Here is a 19,217-nt window from a genome sequence, read left to right as displayed (position 1 = left end):
CCTATGGGCTTCAAGAAAAATGGATTTCAGTCGGTTCAAAGCATAAGGAAGAAAATAGAGGACAGTTTCCACCATTTGAATTCTTCAGCAAATTTGTGTGCAACGAAGCTCGTAAAAGAAATGACCCTAGCTTTGCTATTCCAGGTGCTAGCGGCTTGCCTGCAAAGTCTGAAAAACGTTCTTCAAAGGCACAAAGTACCCTATTTCGGTCCACAAGACAGTCGTCGCCTCTACAAGCCCAAGCATAAACAAAGGTGTCAGCGACCTGAACAAAAGCTGTCCAATACATGGCAAGCCACATCCCCTCAAGCGCTGCAAAGCCTTCAGAGCCAAAACGCTGGAGGAAAGAAAGGCCTTCCTCAAAGAAAAGGAATCTGCTTTAAGTGTTGTGGCTCCACTACTCACCTCGCTAAGGACTGTCCAAATGCAGTTAAGTGTTTGGAGTGTGATAGCACCTATCACGACTCTGCTATGCACCCTGGACCCGCACCTCAAGTCAAGGCCCCCACAACTTCACCACACAACGGCGGGGAGGAGGAAGAGAGCAGCACCATTAAAGCGGTTGTTAACTCAAGCTGCACCGAGGTCTGCGGCACAGGAAATATCGGCCGGTCATGTTCCAAGATTTGCCTCGCGAAACTATATCCTAAAGGACAACCAGACAAAGCTATCAAGGCCTACGTCATCCTGGATGACCAAAGCAACCGGTCACTGACAAGGTCCAGCCTTTTTGAGCTGTTTAACATTGAGCGCAAACCATACTCTTACTATCTAAAGACATGCTCCGGAATAGTGGAAACATCTGGGCGCAGGGCTGAAGACTTTGTGGTTGAGTCACTCGATGGAACGGCCACAATCCCTCTCCCACCACTTATCGAGTGCAACCATATACCCAACAATCGGTCCGAGATCCCAACTCCAAATGCAGCTCGTCACCATCCACATCTTGTCAAGGTAGCAGAGCGCATCCCAGAGGTCGACCCTACCGCGGAGATCCTCTTGTTGCTTGGTAGAGATATAATAAGAGTGCACAAAGTTCGGGACCAAGTCAATGGCCCCCACAACGCCCCTTTTGCCCAACGTTCAGACCTAGGATGGGTGCTAGTCGGAGAAGTCTGCTTAGGGAGCGCACATAAGCCAACAGTCAACACCTTCAAGACAACCGTGCTCGACAACGGCCGGCCCTCCCTACTCAAACCCTGTACAAGCTTTTTGCACATTAAAGAAAAGGTTAATCATGGCGGAGAGGCACGAGACAGGTTTTCGGAAACTAGCAAGTCTGCAGAAGAAACGTTGGGGCAAACCGTTTTCAGTCACACTGAACAGGACCACAAGCTGGCACCTTCAATCGAAGACGACATCTTTCTGAAACTAATGGACAAAGAAGTCTACAGAAATGAGTCAAATAGCTGGGTGGCTCCACTCCCATTTAAGCAACCTAGACAACGCTTGTCTAACAACCGAGAACAAGCTGTCAGACGCTTTGCATCACTCCAACATAGCTTGAATAAGAAGCCAGAGATGCAACAACAATATGTGGCTTTCGTAGGGAAAATGTTGGAGAACGACCACGCAGAGGTAGCTCCATTACTAGGAGAGGACGAAGAATGCTGGTACCTGCCAACCTTTGGAGTGTACCATCCACGAAAACCTGGCCAAATAAGGGTGGTATTCGACTCAAGTGCCAAATACTTAGGCGTTTCTCTCAACGATGTACTCCTCACAGGCCCCGACCTCAACAATTCCCTTCTTGGAGTTTTGATGCGGTTCCGGAAGGAAAAGGTGGCTATCGTGGCAGACATACAGCAGATGTTTCACTGCTTTTTGGTGCGAGAGGACCACAGAAACTATCTGAGATTCCTGTGGTACAAGGACAACGATCCGACAAAAGAAATCATAGACTACAGGATGAAAGTTCATGTTTTCGGGAACAGCCCGTCCCCTGCTGTGGCCATTTACGGACTCAGAAGAGCAATCAGAGAGGGCGCACGAGAACATGGGGCTGACACTGTTGACTTTGTGGAGCGCCACTTCTATGTGGACGACGGCCTTCGTTCTGTGTCGACTGATGCTGAAGCCATCGACCTGTTAAGCAGAACACAGACATCACTGGCCGAATCAAACCTCAGGCTTCACAAGTTTGCCTCAAACAGCCAAGCAGTTCTGGAAGCTTTTCCATCTGAAGACTGTGCTACAGTCGTGAAAGATGTGGACTTAGGTGGAGAGGCCGCACCCACTCAACGCAGTCTGGGTCTCTTGTGGGAGATAGCAAGCGACACATTCACCTTCTCTGTGGCAAACGACATCAAGCCATTTACTCGCCGTGGTGTCCTCTCCACGGTGAATAGTGTTTTCGACCCCTTGGGTTTCCTGGCCCCCGTAACACTTCAAGGAAGACTCCTCCTCCGGGAACTCACCGCTGAGCTGTCCGAGTGGGACGTACTGCTACCTGAAGATAAATTCAGCAAATGGAAAGCTTGGCAAGACTCGCTTCAGGAGCTGAGACACCTCCACGTACCACGGACATACACAGCAGCTTCGCTAGCCAAGGCAGTGCATACAGAGCTCTGTGTGTTTTCTGATGCATCTATCAAAGCCATCGCCGCCGTGGCGTACTTGAAGGCTGTACAAGAAGATGGACAAACTCACATTGGTTTTGTCATGGCTAAGTCAAAACTTGCACCTCAGTCGGAACCAACTATCCCAAGACTCGAACTCTGTGCGGCAGTCTTAGCAGTGGAAATGGCAGACCTGATTCACGACGAACTAAATTTGAAGCTGGATTCCACAAAGTTTTACACCGACAGCAAAGTGGTCCTTGGCTATATCTATAATGAATCCCGACGATTCTATGTCTACGTCCATAATAGAGTTCAGCGCATTCGCCAAACTACAAAACCCGAACAATGGCACTATGTGCGCACAGAGGATAATCCTGCAGACCATGCATCAAGGTCCATTCCTGCCTCACTCCTGGCACAGACAACGTGGTTAAAAGGACCTAACTCCCTACTCAACCCTCCCAACAAACCAGATCCAGTTCAGTCATTCGACCTGGTCAAACCAGAACTGGACACAGATATCCGTCCACAAGTGAGAAGCTATGCCACAAAGCTGCAAGAGAGAAGCCTTAGCACGGAACGCTTTCTAAGATTCTCTAACTTCAACAGTCTTGTTCGTGCTATAGCACTCCTAATTCACATTGTGAAGTCCTTTAAGCTCTCTAAAAACACGGACAAGTGTAAGGGGTGGCATAAGTGTGATCTGTCTCGAACCCCAGATGAACTATCGCTAGCGAAGGAAGTCATCATTGCAGCTGTTCAGAGGAGAGCATTCTCAAAGGAATTTGAAGCTTTGAACACAAATAAGCCAGTCCCTCTAAACAGCAGCCTTCATCGCCTCAGTCCAACCTTGCAGAACAATCTCATCTGCGTTGGAGGCCGACTGAAGAACGCTGACCTGGACATTGGAGAGAAGAACCCCATAATCCTCCCAAAGGATAACCACATTTCCCTGTTACTCATCAGACACCATCACGCCAGGTCAAACATCAAGGCCGTCACCTGACGGAAGGAGCTGTCAGAGCAGCGGGACTATGGCTCCTGGGAGGAAAAAGGCTCATCAACTCAGTCTTACACAAATGTATAACCTGTCGCAAACTAAGAGGCAAAATGCAAGAGCAACGCATGGCAAATTTGCCTCCAGAACGCCTCCAAACCTGCCCTCCCTTCACATACGTGGGATTGGATGTCTTTGGACCCTGGTGCATTACCACCAGACGAACAAGAGGAGGACAAGCTGAGAGCAAGCGGTGGGCCATATTGTTCTGCTGTATGAGTTCCAGAGCTGTCCACATCGAGGTCATTGAGTCAATGGACACTTCAAGCTGTATTAATGCTTTAAGGCGTCTCTTTGCCATAAGAGGACCTGCCAAACAACTACTATCTGACTGCGGCACAAACTTCATAGGAGCATGCAGGGAACTGGGAATGACAAAAAACCAACCAGACGCCACTGTGCAGAGGTATCTAAACCAACAAGGGTGCTCATGGGAATTCAACCCCCCACACGCCTCACACATGGGTGGTTCTTGGGAAAGACTAATTGGGGTGGCCCGAAGAATCCTGGACTCAATGTTTCTCGAACAGCACACTCGGTTGACCCACGAGGTTTTGTGCACGCTAATGGCAGAAGTGACCGCTATTATAAATGCAAGGCCACTAGTTCCAGTTTCAAACGATCCTGAAGATCCATTCATTCTGTCACCATCAATGCTCCTAACCCAAAAAACTGGAGTTCCACCTCCACCAGGAGAATTCACAGATAAAGATCTCCTCACCAAGCAGTGGAGACAAGTACAAGCTCTTGCCAACAAATTCTGGAATCGTTGGAGTCGAGAGTATTTGCCAACCTTGCAGTGTCGCAAGAAATGGACCAAATCCCACCAAAACCTGCAAGTAGGAGATATCGTCCTTCTCAAACACAGTCAAGCTACCCGCAACAACTGGCCCATGGCTATGATCACAGAGGCCTTCCCTGGAGAAGACGGAAGGGTGAGGAAGGTGGAATTGAGGACCACAGATCAGGGACATTCAAAAACCTTCTTCAGGCCAGTCTCAGAAGTTGTCCTACTTATTACTAAAGACTGATGTACAGACACTCATATAATTCATAGGGGTCAATTAATGACCTCACAGAGGTCAGACGGGGAGTGTGTTGTCTTTCAGGCATAAATTCAAATGAACTTTTATTTTGAAGAGACTCTTATTTTGAAGGGCTTTTGTCTCGCCGGAAAGTTCCTGGTTCTCAGGTTGTTTTGATCAGTAGTTTGAGGAGGCTAGCTGGATTTACACAGCTACATTTCTGTGTTCAACTGCATGTATTCAACACTGTAAACGCCACAGAGGCAACGTCGTAAGTGAATAATTTCATAGTTATATTCATAAGTTAGTGGTAAAAATATTATTTACATGAAGAAGGCATTTGATTTATTTGTATTTAAAAACGTTTTATTTACACTTATTTACATGAGAAAAGCACATGTTACAGAGCTGAATGGTAATTTTTATATTTGTCTTTGTTACAGTTTTCACTCTGACCTTGTAAAATGAGAGAAAGAGCCACAGTAAAGAGCAACTAAAGCTTACTACGACTCAAGTCTTCATTTGAGAGGAAGAGTTTAGCTAGTTGTATAGCTGCAGTTGCTACACTGCAGTGAGGACAACATAAACATGAAGAAGATGATGATGAAGACGACAACAATGATGGGGGACAATGAGCAGTGACTATAGTAATAATAGTATCTGTAGTAATAACAATAGTAATAATAATTAAAGCTGCATGCAGCGTTGAGCGGGACCTCGCACTCCATGCAACTCGGGGAGTGCTGCGGCCGCGTCACGTGCCGTCGTAACATGTGCGGACCACAACATGAAAATCTCACGTAAATTAGCTCAAAATTGCCACACAGTGCTTACTTCCTGTTGCCAGTAATAGTCACTATGTCTGAATGTTGTCATGTAGACATATTCAAGGCGAGAGTGTTATCAAACACGTGAAGTTTCACTGAGATTGGACCACGTACGCGGAAGTTATGAAGACGTGTTCAGGGCAAAACTGTTTAAGAATATATGAAGTTTATTGGAGATTGGACATGGCACACTGAAGTTATGAGCACTATTTTATGGCGAATCTGCTGAAATCGACAAGTTGTCACTGGCACGCTGTTTGATGTACAGTCACAAATAGCTCAACTTTTCAATCAGTTTGTATGACCACAGAATTCAAAAAGGCCAACTTTGACCTCACGCCACAGACACGCCGTTCAACCATCCATGTCCCCTAAACAGGACACCAGGGCTGGTATTTTGAAAGTTTGTAGGGGGTGCTATCAAGCCATTTTGACACACCCACAGGCAACATCTATTTGAAATGTAAAATGCTGCCATGTGGGATGTGTGTGCCAGGTTTCATGAGGTGTAGAGCCTACAGCTACGGCAACACGGTTCAATAAAAATTCATAAGATCGTAAGATGTCATTGTCAACATTCTAAGGGTTTTCTGACCAAATTTCAGCTAGATGTGTTCAATCTGCTGGGAGAAATACATTTAAGTGTAATAAATTCCACCACTAGGTGGCGCTCTCACTATTAGTGAATATTATCACATAGATGAGTTCAGGGAGGGACTCTCATCAGACAAGTGAAGTTTGGAGCCGAATGGACAATGTACACTCACACTAGCAAACTTGTGTGTTCTGGCAGTACATCAAAATTTGACGCCACGCCACAAACACGCCCACTCACCACATTCATCACATGTCATCAACAATGTGTTTTGCATTTCATAAGTAAATTTCAGATGGATCTGATCATCCTGCTAGGAGTAGAACATGAAAGTATAAAACGTTATACGATCCGAGAAATTACCTGCATGCAGTGCAATGGCGAAAATCGCCAGAAATTACCACAAAATCCGAAATGGCCAACTTCCTGTTGGGTTTGAGGTATGGGTCCAAGAGGCTTTTCTGCTTCTTTTATCACGATACACATGCGTGCCAGTTTTCATACATGTCGGCCTTACAGGTCTTGGGGACGGATTCAGAGGGGCGGGGCTCCGCCATTTGGTGGCGCCCATGCACAGGGACAATTGCATACTTCTGTGCAAATTTCCATGATCATTTGAGCATATTACGACCCCAAATATGCAGTCACCTCCGGAGTTTATAATAATTAAAGCTGCAAGCAGTGATGAACGGGACCTCGCACTCCATGCAACTCGGGGTGTGCTGCGGCTGCATCACGTGCAGTCGTTACACATGCCGACCAAAGCATGAAAATTTCACGTTAATCAGCTCAGAATCGCCACGCAGCGCTTACTTTCTGTTGCCAGTAGGTGGGGCTATCACTATGTCTGAATATTGTCATGTAGACGTGTTCAAGGCGGGACTGTTACCAAACATGAAGTTTCATTGAGATTGGACCACGTACGCTGAAGTTATGAGGACGTGTTCAGGGCGAGACTATTACAGAATATTTGAAGTTTATTGCAGATTGGACATTGCACACTGAAGTTATGAGCACTATTTTATGGCGAATCTGCTGAAATCGACAAGTTGTCACTTGCACGCTGTTTGATGTACAGTCACAAATAGCTCAACTTTTCAATCAGTTTGTATGACCACAGAATTCAAAAAGGCCAACTTTGACCTCATGCCACAGACAGAAGTTCAACGCACAACTTTTAATCAGCAACATATTTTGACTGTACTGACCAATTTTGAAGCAGATCCGATAAATTCTCTAGCAGGAGTTCGTTCAAATACAAGTCGAAAATTTGCCTAAAGTGAAAATGAAAATGAAAATGGCCGCCGAAAGTGAAAATGAAAATGGCCAACTTCCTGTTGTGTTTGGGTCATGGATTCAAGAGGCTTTTTTGTATGTCCTAACTTGATATATGTGCATCTCAAATTTCATCCATGTCCCCTAAACAGGACACCAGAGCTGGTTTTTTGAAAGTTTGTAGGGGGTGCTATCAAGCCATTTTGACACACCCACAGGCAACATCTATTTGAAATGTAAAATGCTGCCATGTGGGACGTGTGTGCCAGGTTTCATGAGGTGTAGAGGGTGGAGTTGAAGAGCCTCATGGCGTGGGGGAGGAATGATCTCCTCAGTCTTTCAGTGGCGCAGGACAGTGACAGCAGCCTGTTGCTGAAGCTGCTCCTCTGCCTGTAGATGGTGCTGTGCAGTGGATGCAGTGGATTGTCCATGATTGACAGGAGCCTGTTCAGCGCCCGTCGCTCTGCCACAGATGTCAGGCTGTCCAGCTCTGTGCCAAACATGGAGCCCGCCTTCCTCACTAGTTTGTCCAGATGGGAGGCGTCCTTCTTCTTAAAGCTGCCTCCCCAGCACACTACTGCATAGAAGAGGGCGCTCGCCACAACAGTCTAATAGAACACCTGCAGCAGTTTTTTGCAGATGTTGAAGGACGCCAGCCTTCTGAGGTATAATCGGCTCTGGCCTCTTCTGCACAGGGCGTCTGTGTTGGCAGTCCAGTCCAGCCTATCATCCGGGTGTACTCCCAGGTATTTGTAAGTCTGTACCGACTCCACACGGTCACCGTTGATGGTTACAGGTTCCGGGTGAGACCTGGGCCTTCTGAGGTCCACCACCATCTCCTTGGTCTTGGTGGTGTTGAGGCGCAGGTGGTTGGAGTCACACCACGTGACAAAGTCCTGGATGAGTTTCCTGTACTCCTCCTCTTGGTCACTCTTGATACAGCCCATGATAGCTGTAAACAATAATCACAATGGCGTGTCCAAACTCTCTGGGCAAGTAGAAGGGTCACAACCCTACCGCAAGCAGTTCGACGTCCCTGTTGCAGATGGAAATCTTGATGTTGACATGCCCAGTGTTACACCACCTTGTGTTCACGTATACAGCTACTCAACGTTAACGGCCGGGACGTTAGCCGTTAGCCACGTTTCAGTGAAGCACAGCAAACTGCACTCCCTGTAGAATAAATACTAACAGAATCTACTCTCTGTGTGACTTGTAGAAGAAGCAGGCATCCAGTCCAGACAGAATCACTCTGTATGGCCTAATGGTCAAACCCATCCAACGCTTTCCTCAGTTCATTCTGCTGCTGCAGGTGAGTGACCGACACACCAGTGAGGGCACGCTGATCACACATCAGTCTCAAGTTGTTTAATCATATGCAATTGTATGTTCATCATCATAAATTTACCTTTCCTAAGTCATCTGTCAAATCTGTCAAAAGCCTAATAAGTATGTTGTTTAATAATGATTTAAAAAAACCAAAATACATTCAGAAAATTGTGTAGAAATATCAGGAAAACTCATCTGATCAATATTTACAGGAATTAATCTGCTCACAATTCATCCAAATCTCTCATTTTACACAAACATCCTGCAATTATTGTGTTCACTGTTTGGGTTCATTGTACAGCTTTTAATAGTAATGATTATTAATAATAATAATAATTTGAAATAAGAATTGAGAATGGGCTTTACAGTGAAGTAGGAGACATCTTGTGTCCAGCAAGAAAACTTTAAAAATGAACAACATTTGCATATTCATAGATTCTGGAATTTTTTATAAAGAAATATAAATATAAATTTTTAAGGATTTTAATGTGGAAATTATACTTTTTTGCAGAAAAAACCCACATCAGACACAATAATTGTTGCAAGCAGATTATTTGTATATATATGACTTAATACTTGTCTGGAGAGGATCTTAAAAATAGGCATTGAAATTGAGTTACAACTGATTGCTTACTTACATGTCTGTTTACCTGCAAATCACTAGAGCTGTCCCTGGTTATGAAGCTTGTTAGCGTTTTCAAACAGGAAATGTACAATTTTCAGAAAGGGGCAGTATGTGGTGTGCGGTCGAGTGGAATATATGGTTCCATTTCAAGGCCCGAAACTTTGTGTTGGAGTTTCCAACAAGAGGAAGTAAAAGGCAGTTACTGCTGTCTGCTGCAATGCATTGTGCGTCCTGCATGGTAAAAATGGCTCTAAATCTTCCCCCTCAACACCTGCTATTACAAAACAAAGACAAGCAAGTATTATTCATATGGTTATTCTCTTATTCTGCCATCCTTAACAGTTACAGATATTGGAAATCATTGCTTGTGTCTGATACAACTGTTTGGAAGATCAAGATAAAAAATCTGAATTGGACCACATATGACATTGGCTCAAATCAGGATTGAAAAAGATCAGATTCGATGTGATTTCATACTGTCAAAACAGTAGATTATTATGGTTCCTCTCACCTTTAGTTGAGTTAACATTCTGTCTTGTGTTGCTGTTGCATTGTATTAGGACATGTTGAAGAACACTCCAAAGTCCCACACTGACCGGCTGCCACTGCAGCTGGCTCTTACTGAGCTGGAGACCCTGGCCGAGAAACTCAATGAACAGAAGCGTCTTGCTGATCAGGAGGCTGAGATCCAGCAGTTAGCACACAGCGTTGGGGACCGCAGCCTTCACAAGGTGACACATAATGCACTTGAGAAACAATTTGCATATAATTGTAATAAAATTGTGGTTCGGGAGGCAGACACCCTCACCACATTCAAGAGTAGGCTTAAGACATTCCTCTTTGATAAAGCTTATAGTTAGGGCTGGATCAGGTGAGTCCTGAACCATCCCTTAGTTATGCTGCTATAGGCCTAGACTATCGGGGGATTTCCCATGGTGCACTGAGCTACTCTCTTCCTCTCTCTTTCTGCACTCATTCATGTCCCATTAATGCATGTTACTAACTCCACTTCTTCCCCGGAGTTCTTGTGCTTTCTCGTCTCGCAGGTTCTCATGGATCCTGGTGGAGCCTCCTGCCATGGTCCTGCTTGACTGCCATTGCCAATACTGTTGTTGCTGTGCACCTGTCTGTCTGTCTGTCTCTCGCTTCTCTCTCTCTGCCTCTCTCTCTCTCTCTCTCTCTCTCTCTCTCTCTCTCTCTCTCTCTCTTCACCCCAACTGGTCGAGACAGACGACCACCCACCTAGAGCCGGAGGATCTGTCCTAGGTTTCTGCCTTTTAACAGGCAGTTTTTCCTTGCCCTTGTCGCCAAGTGCTTGCTCATGGTGGTACTGTTGGGTCTCTGTAATTAATGTTAAAGAGTTCGGTCTAGACCTGCTCTATTTGAAAAGTGTCCTGAGATAACTTCTGTTATGAATTGGCGCTATACAAATAAAATTGAATTGAATTGAATTGAATTGAATAATCTATGAGTTGTGTTGTGTGAGACTGAGATTGTAATATATTTGTAAAGCTCTGTCACCACTACAGAAACACTAAAGTATAATATGGTTTTCTGACAGCTGTTAGTTATTGGTTTGATTAATGGTTTAATAATGTGTGTATTGATTACTGATGCTGGCTGGTCAGGCTGCATTTGGCCAATTTGTAGATCATAAACCATTAATTGTAGTTGAGTTGGAACAGCCCTGTCATTCATTCCAAAGAGGCTCTATATAAGCTCATTTACTAATATATATTATTTCAATGAGAGTGTAGGAAGGGATCTGCCATAATTAGTGAACTGCTTTGTGTTTCTAGCTGCTGAACTCCGAGCAGAGGCAGCTGATTCAGTGCGAACTGCTGACTGAAATTGTTTATGGGGATAAAGGTCAAGTTCTCAAGTCGAAGGAGCGAAAGGTCTTTCTCCTCAACGACACCCTGATTTGTGCCAATGTCAACCTGAAGTAAGTACCTCATAAACCCTGAAGCTGCTCTGTTTTAGATGTAGAATGTCTCCTTTCATGTTTTCTTTGCTTGTTAAACCTGATATTCGATGACTATATTATTAGATGAATGTTTGTATTTTGAGTCCTAGTTGTCTTTGAAAGGAACAACCAAACATTTTGTCAGATGTTTTATCTTGGAGTGTCCTTTACAGAGGTAGGTCAAATACAGTACATTGGTTAGCCTAGCTCAGCACTAGGACTGGAAGCATGGTGAAACTGCTTTGCTCTGTCAAAAGTGAAGTGAAAATGGCTATGTCAAACAAAATCTGCATAATTTACACGTTTTTTTGTTAAATAAAATATAAATGTGGAAATGCTGTTGCTTTTTGGAGCAGTAAGCATCAGAATTGTGATATATCACAGAGCAATCTTTGGCGAGTGGAATTTACTCAGATAGTGCTCCCAAACATCCTTCAGCTGCAGTGAGTCCTGTTCTTATGGAACCACCAGGCTCTGTAGTAATGCTGAATAACCATGTTATAGGCAGTGGGAGTCAGTGGGTACAGGATTGGACAGCAGGATGTCAACACACAACTTTTGCACACTGTAACTGCCATGTGGGCGGCTGTGGCTCAGAGGTAGAGCAGGTCATCCACTAATCGGAAGGTTAGCGGATCAATCCCCAGCTCCTCTCGTTGCATATGTCCTTGAGCAAGACAAACCCCAAATTGCTCCTGATGCTGTGCATTGGTGTATGAGTGTGTATAAATAATTAGTTTCTGTTCCGTTCCGTTCCGCAGCCACTGCCATCACAGTATGAATGTGTGTGAATGGTTGGTCGAGTGTGGTTGAAAGACTAGAAAGGCGCTATATAAGTACAGTCCATTTATCAATTACCATTTAGTTAACATTTAAGAATATGTTCGTCCACCAGGGGTTCCCCTGACATCAGCAGCCTGGTTCTTGTTGGTCCTAAGTACATGGTGAAGTGGTGTGCCCCCCTGCTGCAGACCCAGGTGGTGGAGGTGGGACAGGACAGTCTCCAAAGCAGGACAGCCAGACGTCAGAGCTCCACCTCCAGCACTACAGGTACCTCCATCACTCACACACACACTGACACACAGTGAATACAAAGCATACTCCCCGAGGGGATTAAAGGTGATGAAAAGGTGATCATAAATTGTTTATAATCACCCCTCACTCCCCATCCCCCTACCCTGTCTTTCTAACCCGATGTCGTCAAGGCAGATGGTTGCTCACCTGTCACCGTGTGCTTGCTCATGGTGGGAACTGTTAGGTCTCTGTAAATAATTTTATACTGTACTGTACTTGTACTTTAAAAAAAAAAAAAAAAAAAACTGTTTAGAAACTCAAATTTTATAAAAACTAATTTTAAAGGCAACTGTCTTCACTTAATATTTATGGTTTAAGTCAAACTCAAATTCTTTAGATAAAAATATTGATTTAAATATTTTTAAAACATTTTGCCAACCTAATAATAATATTTTGTTGAGGTAATTAACTTTTCTTCTTTAGAAGAACTTTAACCCAAAAAACTTAAATCTGCATTTCAAAAGTTATTCACAGCGAACCAAATTTTTCGTTATTTCGGTCCTTGAAAATTAAATAGTTGCAGCTGAAAATATTAAATTATGAACTGTTTTTCACTTGAATAGTTTTCTTAACAATTTTTTAAATACACACATTTTTTGTTTCTAAAACTTTTCTAACGAAGAAATTATAATTATTTATTTCAAAACATATGAGTTTGAGTTTGACTTAAAGCTAAAACCTTAAATGAAAACAGTTAATTTGAAATTATGAGTTAATTATATTGGAGTTTTCTCCATTTTTTTCTTTGACAGTGTGTTCTGGTTACATGAAAAAGTAAACGCTTTAACTCTTTTTTTTTACTTTTTTTGTACTTTAACAGTTTTTCGATTTTTTTTTATATCACACCTTATTGAATCGTAACCACTGTATCGCGATGGTAAATAATGTTATAAAGAATATTAGAAAAAATATTAAATAATGTTATAAAGAGTTCGGTCTAGACCTGCTCTATTTGAAAAGCGTCCTGAGATAACTTCTGTTATGAATTGGCGCTATACAAATAAAATTGAATTGAATTGAATTGAATCGAATTAAATGGTCTGTACTTGTATATTGCCTTTCTAGTCTTCCGACCACTCAAAGCGCTTTTACACTACATGCCACATTCACACAGTGATGGCAAAGCCAATCAAACTGAGATCGCTATACTATATTGCTATACTAGTCGCTATACAAGTACAGGTCCATTTACCATTTGCTTTTCCCTTTTGATGATATAGAAACTGAATGTGACTGTTACAGGTAAAGTGTTCCTGGGTCCTCCCAGACTGTACCAGGAGCTAGAGGAGCTGCAGCATGATCTGGCTGTGGTGGAGGAGGTCTCACTGCTGGTGGGCACGCTCAATGGAACCTACCAGGTAACAGATTATTAACGTCTGCCCCAGCAGAATGCAATGAGTGCAGCATGTTCTAACACAGACGTTAGGAAGTTTTTGGAGGCTTTCCCATGCTCGAAAACTCAAGAAACGCAGCGCTTTTGATCTGATTTGCGTGAAATTTTCATTTTTGGCATTTTCCTGTTATGTTGGCATGTGGTGCATACTGCAGCACTCCCCGACGCGCGCCAAGTGCGAGGGCCTGTTCATCACAGCTTGCAGTTTTAATTTTGATTTAGTATCTTATTATTACATGGTAATGGTAAATGGACCTGTACTTGTTCCGACCACTCAAAGCGCTTTTACACTACGTGCCATATTCACACAGTGATGGCAAAGTCCATCGAACAAAAACTAACTTATACATACACATTCACACTGCTGTGCATCGGGATTTGGGGTTCAGTATCTTGCTCAAGGATACTTTGACATGTGGCAGGAGGAGCTGTGATTGAACCACCTTCTGATAAGGGGATGACCCGCTCTGCCTCTGAGCCACAGCCGCCCATTGGGGTGGATTAAGCGGTCATTTCTGGTTGAGGCAGACGACCACCCACCTAGAGCCGAAGGGTCTGTCCTAGGTTTCTGCCTCTTAAAAAGGCAGTTTTTCCTTGCCTCCATCGCAAAGTGCTTGCTCATGGTGGTACCGTTTGGTCTCTGTAAATGTTATAAGGAGTTCGGTGTAGACCTGCTCTATCTGAAAAGTGTCCTGAGATAACTTCTGTTATGAATTGGCGCTATACAAATAAAATTGAATTGAATTGAATTGAATTTAATTTCTTGCGATTTGCACACGTATTTTAACGAACTCCTCCTAGGGAATTGATCAGATCGACTTAAAATTTGGTCACGATTCAAGGTCGGCTATTTGTGAGTTTTCATGGAAGGGTGTGTCTCTGGCGTGGCGGCAAGATTTGACATTTTGCCATGAATAGAAAGTTGTAATAATGTGTATTTTGTCCAATCTGCACCATAATGCATGTGTCTGATAACCCTGAACACATCCACAAGACAGACATGACAGATCCAGTCAGTTGTTGGTGTTGTCACCTGTTGTTTTAACATCACATTTTGGGGGGCTAAACATGCCTGAAAACTCATGAAACTTTGCACAAAATTCAGTTGTGGCGGACATTTACGTATTGTCTTGGTCGAGGCAGACGACCACCCACCTAGAGCCGAAGGGTCTGTCCTAGGTTTCTGCCTCTTAAAAGGCAGTTTTTCCTTGCCCCCATTGCCAAGTGCTTGCTCATGGTGGTACTGTTGGGTCTCTGTAAATGTTTTACGCTGTGTTTTAGCCTTTAGACTTCTTTACAGGAATGTCATCGTGTTCCCAGATCTCACCAATTAACTTTGTTAAAGCAACTATATCATAACTGATGGGAATTATGGCTAAAAACTACCAAAATAAGACCAAAGTTGTGTTTAACCAGACCACCCTTTAATTTGTGGCCACAGATAAAGCTGTCTGCTACACTTCTCTTTTTCTCTCACTTTACACTTTTTTCCCCCAATCTTTCTCAGAGGATGTTAAAGTAAAACAGTCTAACAGGTCCATCCTTCCTCTCCCCACTTGTGTTGCTGTGTAAGAATCTGAACACCACAGTATCTCAGGACTGGTGTTTGGCTCTGCAGAGGCTTATCCGTTTGAAGGAGGAGGAGATCCAGAATGCCAACAAGTGTCGCCTGCGCCTGTCTGTACCAGGCAAACCTGACAAGTGAGTGCCAGGGAGTTCATATAGGACGTGCTCAAAACAGTGAGGTACAACCATAGTCAGGTTTTACCAGGCAGAGGAGCATGAATGTATGTGTGGTTTTATGCCCACTATACTTTTTCTTCCCAGGTCTGGTCGTCCAGTGAGCATCATGGTGGTCTTCAACACTCCCAGCCCCATCTGTAAGATCTCCTGGGTGAACCGGCTCCACCTAGCCAAGATAGCTCAGAGTAAGTTCAGGACTGTGTGCATGTGAAAGGCTTTGAATCAACTGATTCTCTCGGTTTTGTTCAGATGACACCCACCACTGTCTGGTTTATCACTGATGTTCACACAGTGTAAGACAGAAAATAACCCACTCTTTGATAAGATCAGATAGAACCTTATTTATCCTAAGGTAAATTGTTGTTCAGCAGTTACATTACAAATTTGTCAGAAGTATTTGTTTTTTGTTGTTTTTAACAATAGTGATGTCAGAGTTAGGTCAGAACTATGGAATATTAAATCATCCATCTTTGCTCACTACATCTTAGACTTTATTTCCCTCACCTGTGTCAAAAACTATAGGTTATGAACTTCTCTTTAAAATCCCAAAATGTAAAAATTATCGGTTAACTATCGGTTATCGGTTTACTTTGTCAATGTCACTTCTATTGTGTGTGTGTGTGTGTGTGTGTGTGTGTGTGTGTGTGTGTGTGTGTGTGTGTGTGTGTGGTTTTTCTGCTTAGGACAGGAAAACACACCAGGGTGGGAATGTGCTGCAGAAGATTGGAAGACAAAAGCTCCCTTCAGTTGTCCACTGTTGACCTGCAAACTTCCTGTCTTCTCCTCCAAGACACAAACTTTGAAGGTGAGAGCTGCTTTTGGTAATTCATACAAATATTCAAAAAGAAGATTTGGATTATGTTTATTATGGTTTTTTTTGTCTGCTCTGTGTGTAGGTGGTTTTAATTTCTTTAATTTTAACAGACATTGTTTCGGTTTACAGGTCAACGAGCTGCCATATATTGTGGTTGTGTATCACTCTCTTGGCCAAACACATGGCCATGAAGAGCTAATTATTTACCAGATTATTTATCAGATTGAGGCTGAAGGCAGAAGAAGCTGCAAAATGTGAACATAAAAAGGAATTTTAGGAGAAGAAAAGCATGAAAAAGCATTAGAAGATGATGAAATTGAGGCCATCACAAATCTTAAAAATCCATTTTCAAAATGTTCTTTACCCCAACTCTCCAGGACCGGCTCGTCATTGTCTGTGTTTTGGCAGAGAGAGAGTTTTTGATCTCTTCCCAAGGCTTTGTGATGCTGTCGGTTGTGCCCATGTTTAAATATATTTTTTAATGACATTTTACATAACAATAGAAATAAATACATATTTTTTTATTAAAAAAATCAGAAATTAAAACTAGAATAAATCCAGGGTAAAAACTTAATACATAAATGAACGAAAAAAATACAGAAATAATTATATTCAGAGTTTAATTAATTAATAATTACACCAACAAATAAAGGTATGAACTTTATGTGAATTAATGTTAATTTGTATTTTACCTATATTGTGTGGTTAGTACTGCCCACCTATTTCCTCATTTAATATCGATCTATTTATCTAGTTTTAGTTAATTTTAGCTTTTTTATATTTGTATTAGTATTTTAATTTGTATTAATATTAGTTTATTCTTATTAATTAGAATATGTTTATTATTTATTTCAGCTTTTATTTGATTGTTAATTAAAATGTATATTTATTTCACTATATATTTATTTATCACCAAATGTTTTTCATTCTCCATAGAGGCAGTAGTGTATTTAGTATACTGTATAGTAGTCAGTATCCACTGTAAAGACGTACTTCTATAATGCCTCTATGTGAATGGCTCTGTTGGTGACACAGAGAGACAGCATTAATCTGTTAGCTATCTATTAGCTATTAGCTATATCTGTTAGATATCCCATTTCATAATCTCCAGACAAATCCTGTAAGCCAGCTACATTACAATCTACACAAAAAGTGTAGCCCTATGACTAATGTTCTCTCCTCTCCTGTGGAACCAGCTTCCAGTTGTGGTTCGGGAGGCAGACACCCTCTCCACATTTAAGAGTAGGCTTAAGATGTTCCTCTTTGATAAAGCTTGTAGTTAGGGCTGGCTCAGGTGAGTCCTGAACCATCCCTTAGTTATGCTGCTATAGGCCTAGACTGTCAGGGGATTTCCCATGATGCACTGAGCTCCTCTCTTCCTCTCTCTCTCTTTCTGCACACATTCATGTCCCATTAATGCATGTTACTAACTTCACTTCTTCCCCAGAGTTCTTGTGCTTTCTCGTCTCGCAGGTTCTCATGGATCCTGGTGGAGCCTCCTGCTATGGTCCTGCTTGACTGCCATTGCTTATATCACTGATATTATTGTTATTATTATTAATATTATTATTACCACAGTTACTATTATTGCAATTGTCACTGCTCATTGTCCCCCATCGTTGCTGTTGTCATCGTCATCATCTTCCTCATGTTCATCAACATCAGTCACTACTATTAGTGTAGTTGTTGCTACTGTTGCTGTGCACTTGTGGGTGGCTGTGGCACAGAGGCAGAGCGGGTCGTCCCCTAATCGGAAGGTTGTTGGTTTGATCCCCAGCTCCTCCTGCCACATGTCGAAATATCCTTGAGCAAGATACTGAACCCCAAATTGCTCCCGATGCGGGCATCGTGAATGTGTATGAATGAGTTAGACTCTGTTCGATGGGCTTTTCCATCCATCACTGAGTGAATGTGTGTGAATGTGGCACGTAGTGTGAAAGTGCTTTGAGTGGTTGTAAGACGAGAAAAAACGCTAGACAGACAGACAGACAGGTAAATGGTAAATGTACTTCTCAAGTACAGGTCCATTTACCGTTTGTCTGTTTCTCTCTCTCTCTCTCTCTCTCTCTCACCCCAACTGGTCGAGGCAGACGACCACCCACCTAGAGCCGAAGGGTCCGTCCTAGGTTTCTGCCTCTTAAAAGGCAGTTTTTCCTTGCCCCCGTCGCCAAGTGCTTGCTCATGGTGGTACTGTTGGGTCTCTGTAAATGTTATAAGGAGTTCGGTCTTGACCTGCTCTATTTGAAAAGTGTCCTGAGATAACTTCTGTTATGAATTGGCGCTATACAAATAAAATTGAATTGAATTGAATTGAATTGAATTGAATTGAATTGAATAAATGGGGGTAATTCTGCTAGGGTGACTAAAGGCTATTATACACTTGCCATTCCCGACCTGTCGCGCGACATCATAATATGAATACGTAAGATTTAGGCCCGGTCGCGCGAGGTCTTCAGGTTTGTAGAGTGCGCCTCTACAGGCATCTGTACGATCCTTCGATGAAGGAACACAGAGATGCCCAGAGGTGCCAGAATTGGAAAAGAGGAGGCTATATGCCAGAAAATTTGGAGGAACCTTCGCGACCGATTTGGAAAATCAAAAAAGAGGTCTGCCATTGTTTACCTTTTTCCTTCTTCTTCTAGTGCGTAGGAATAGCAAAGTCGGTAGCCTTTCCTCAGTTCCGACACCTCTGTTCAGGAGAAGACTGCAACTAGTGTCGCGACCCACCACGTGCAAGTATAAATAGTTACGGCTGACATGGGTCAATGAACCATGTAAATGGTAAATGGACCTGTGCTTGTATAGTGCCTTTCTAGTGGCACACACACATTCACTAAGTGATGGTAAAGCCCATTGAACAGAAACTAACTCATTCATACACCAATGCACGGCATCGGGAGCAATTCGGGGTTAAGTATCTTGCTCAAGGATAC

General features: G+C 43.0%; 1 protein-coding gene across 5 annotated transcripts in view; it reads left to right on the top strand.

Moving 5' to 3' along the window:
* Positions 1-19,217, top strand: part of LOC127377785 (rho guanine nucleotide exchange factor 10-like protein) — a 103,344-nt gene that overhangs the window by 63,168 nt on the left and 20,959 nt on the right. For all 5 annotated transcript variants that reach the window (XM_051425998.1, XM_051425996.1, XM_051425997.1 and 2 more), the window contains 8 exons: positions 8,560-8,652; positions 9,855-10,025; positions 11,094-11,239; positions 12,156-12,310; positions 13,577-13,692; positions 15,301-15,428; positions 15,555-15,655; positions 16,154-16,275. In XM_051425998.1, the coding sequence (XP_051281958.1) occupies positions 8,560-8,652; positions 9,855-10,025; positions 11,094-11,239; positions 12,156-12,310; positions 13,577-13,692; positions 15,301-15,428; positions 15,555-15,655; positions 16,154-16,275 (1,032 nt within the window). The remainder of the gene's footprint in view (positions 1-8,559; positions 8,653-9,854; positions 10,026-11,093; positions 11,240-12,155; positions 12,311-13,576; positions 13,693-15,300; positions 15,429-15,554; positions 15,656-16,153; positions 16,276-19,217) is intronic.

This window comes from Dicentrarchus labrax, unplaced genomic scaffold (assembly GCF_905237075.1).
Source record: "Dicentrarchus labrax unplaced genomic scaffold, dlabrax2021, whole genome shotgun sequence".
Lineage (NCBI taxonomy): Eukaryota > Metazoa > Chordata > Actinopteri > Moronidae > Dicentrarchus > Dicentrarchus labrax.
Note: the sequence above shows the minus strand (reverse complement) of the source record. Positions and strands in the feature narration are given on the sequence as shown.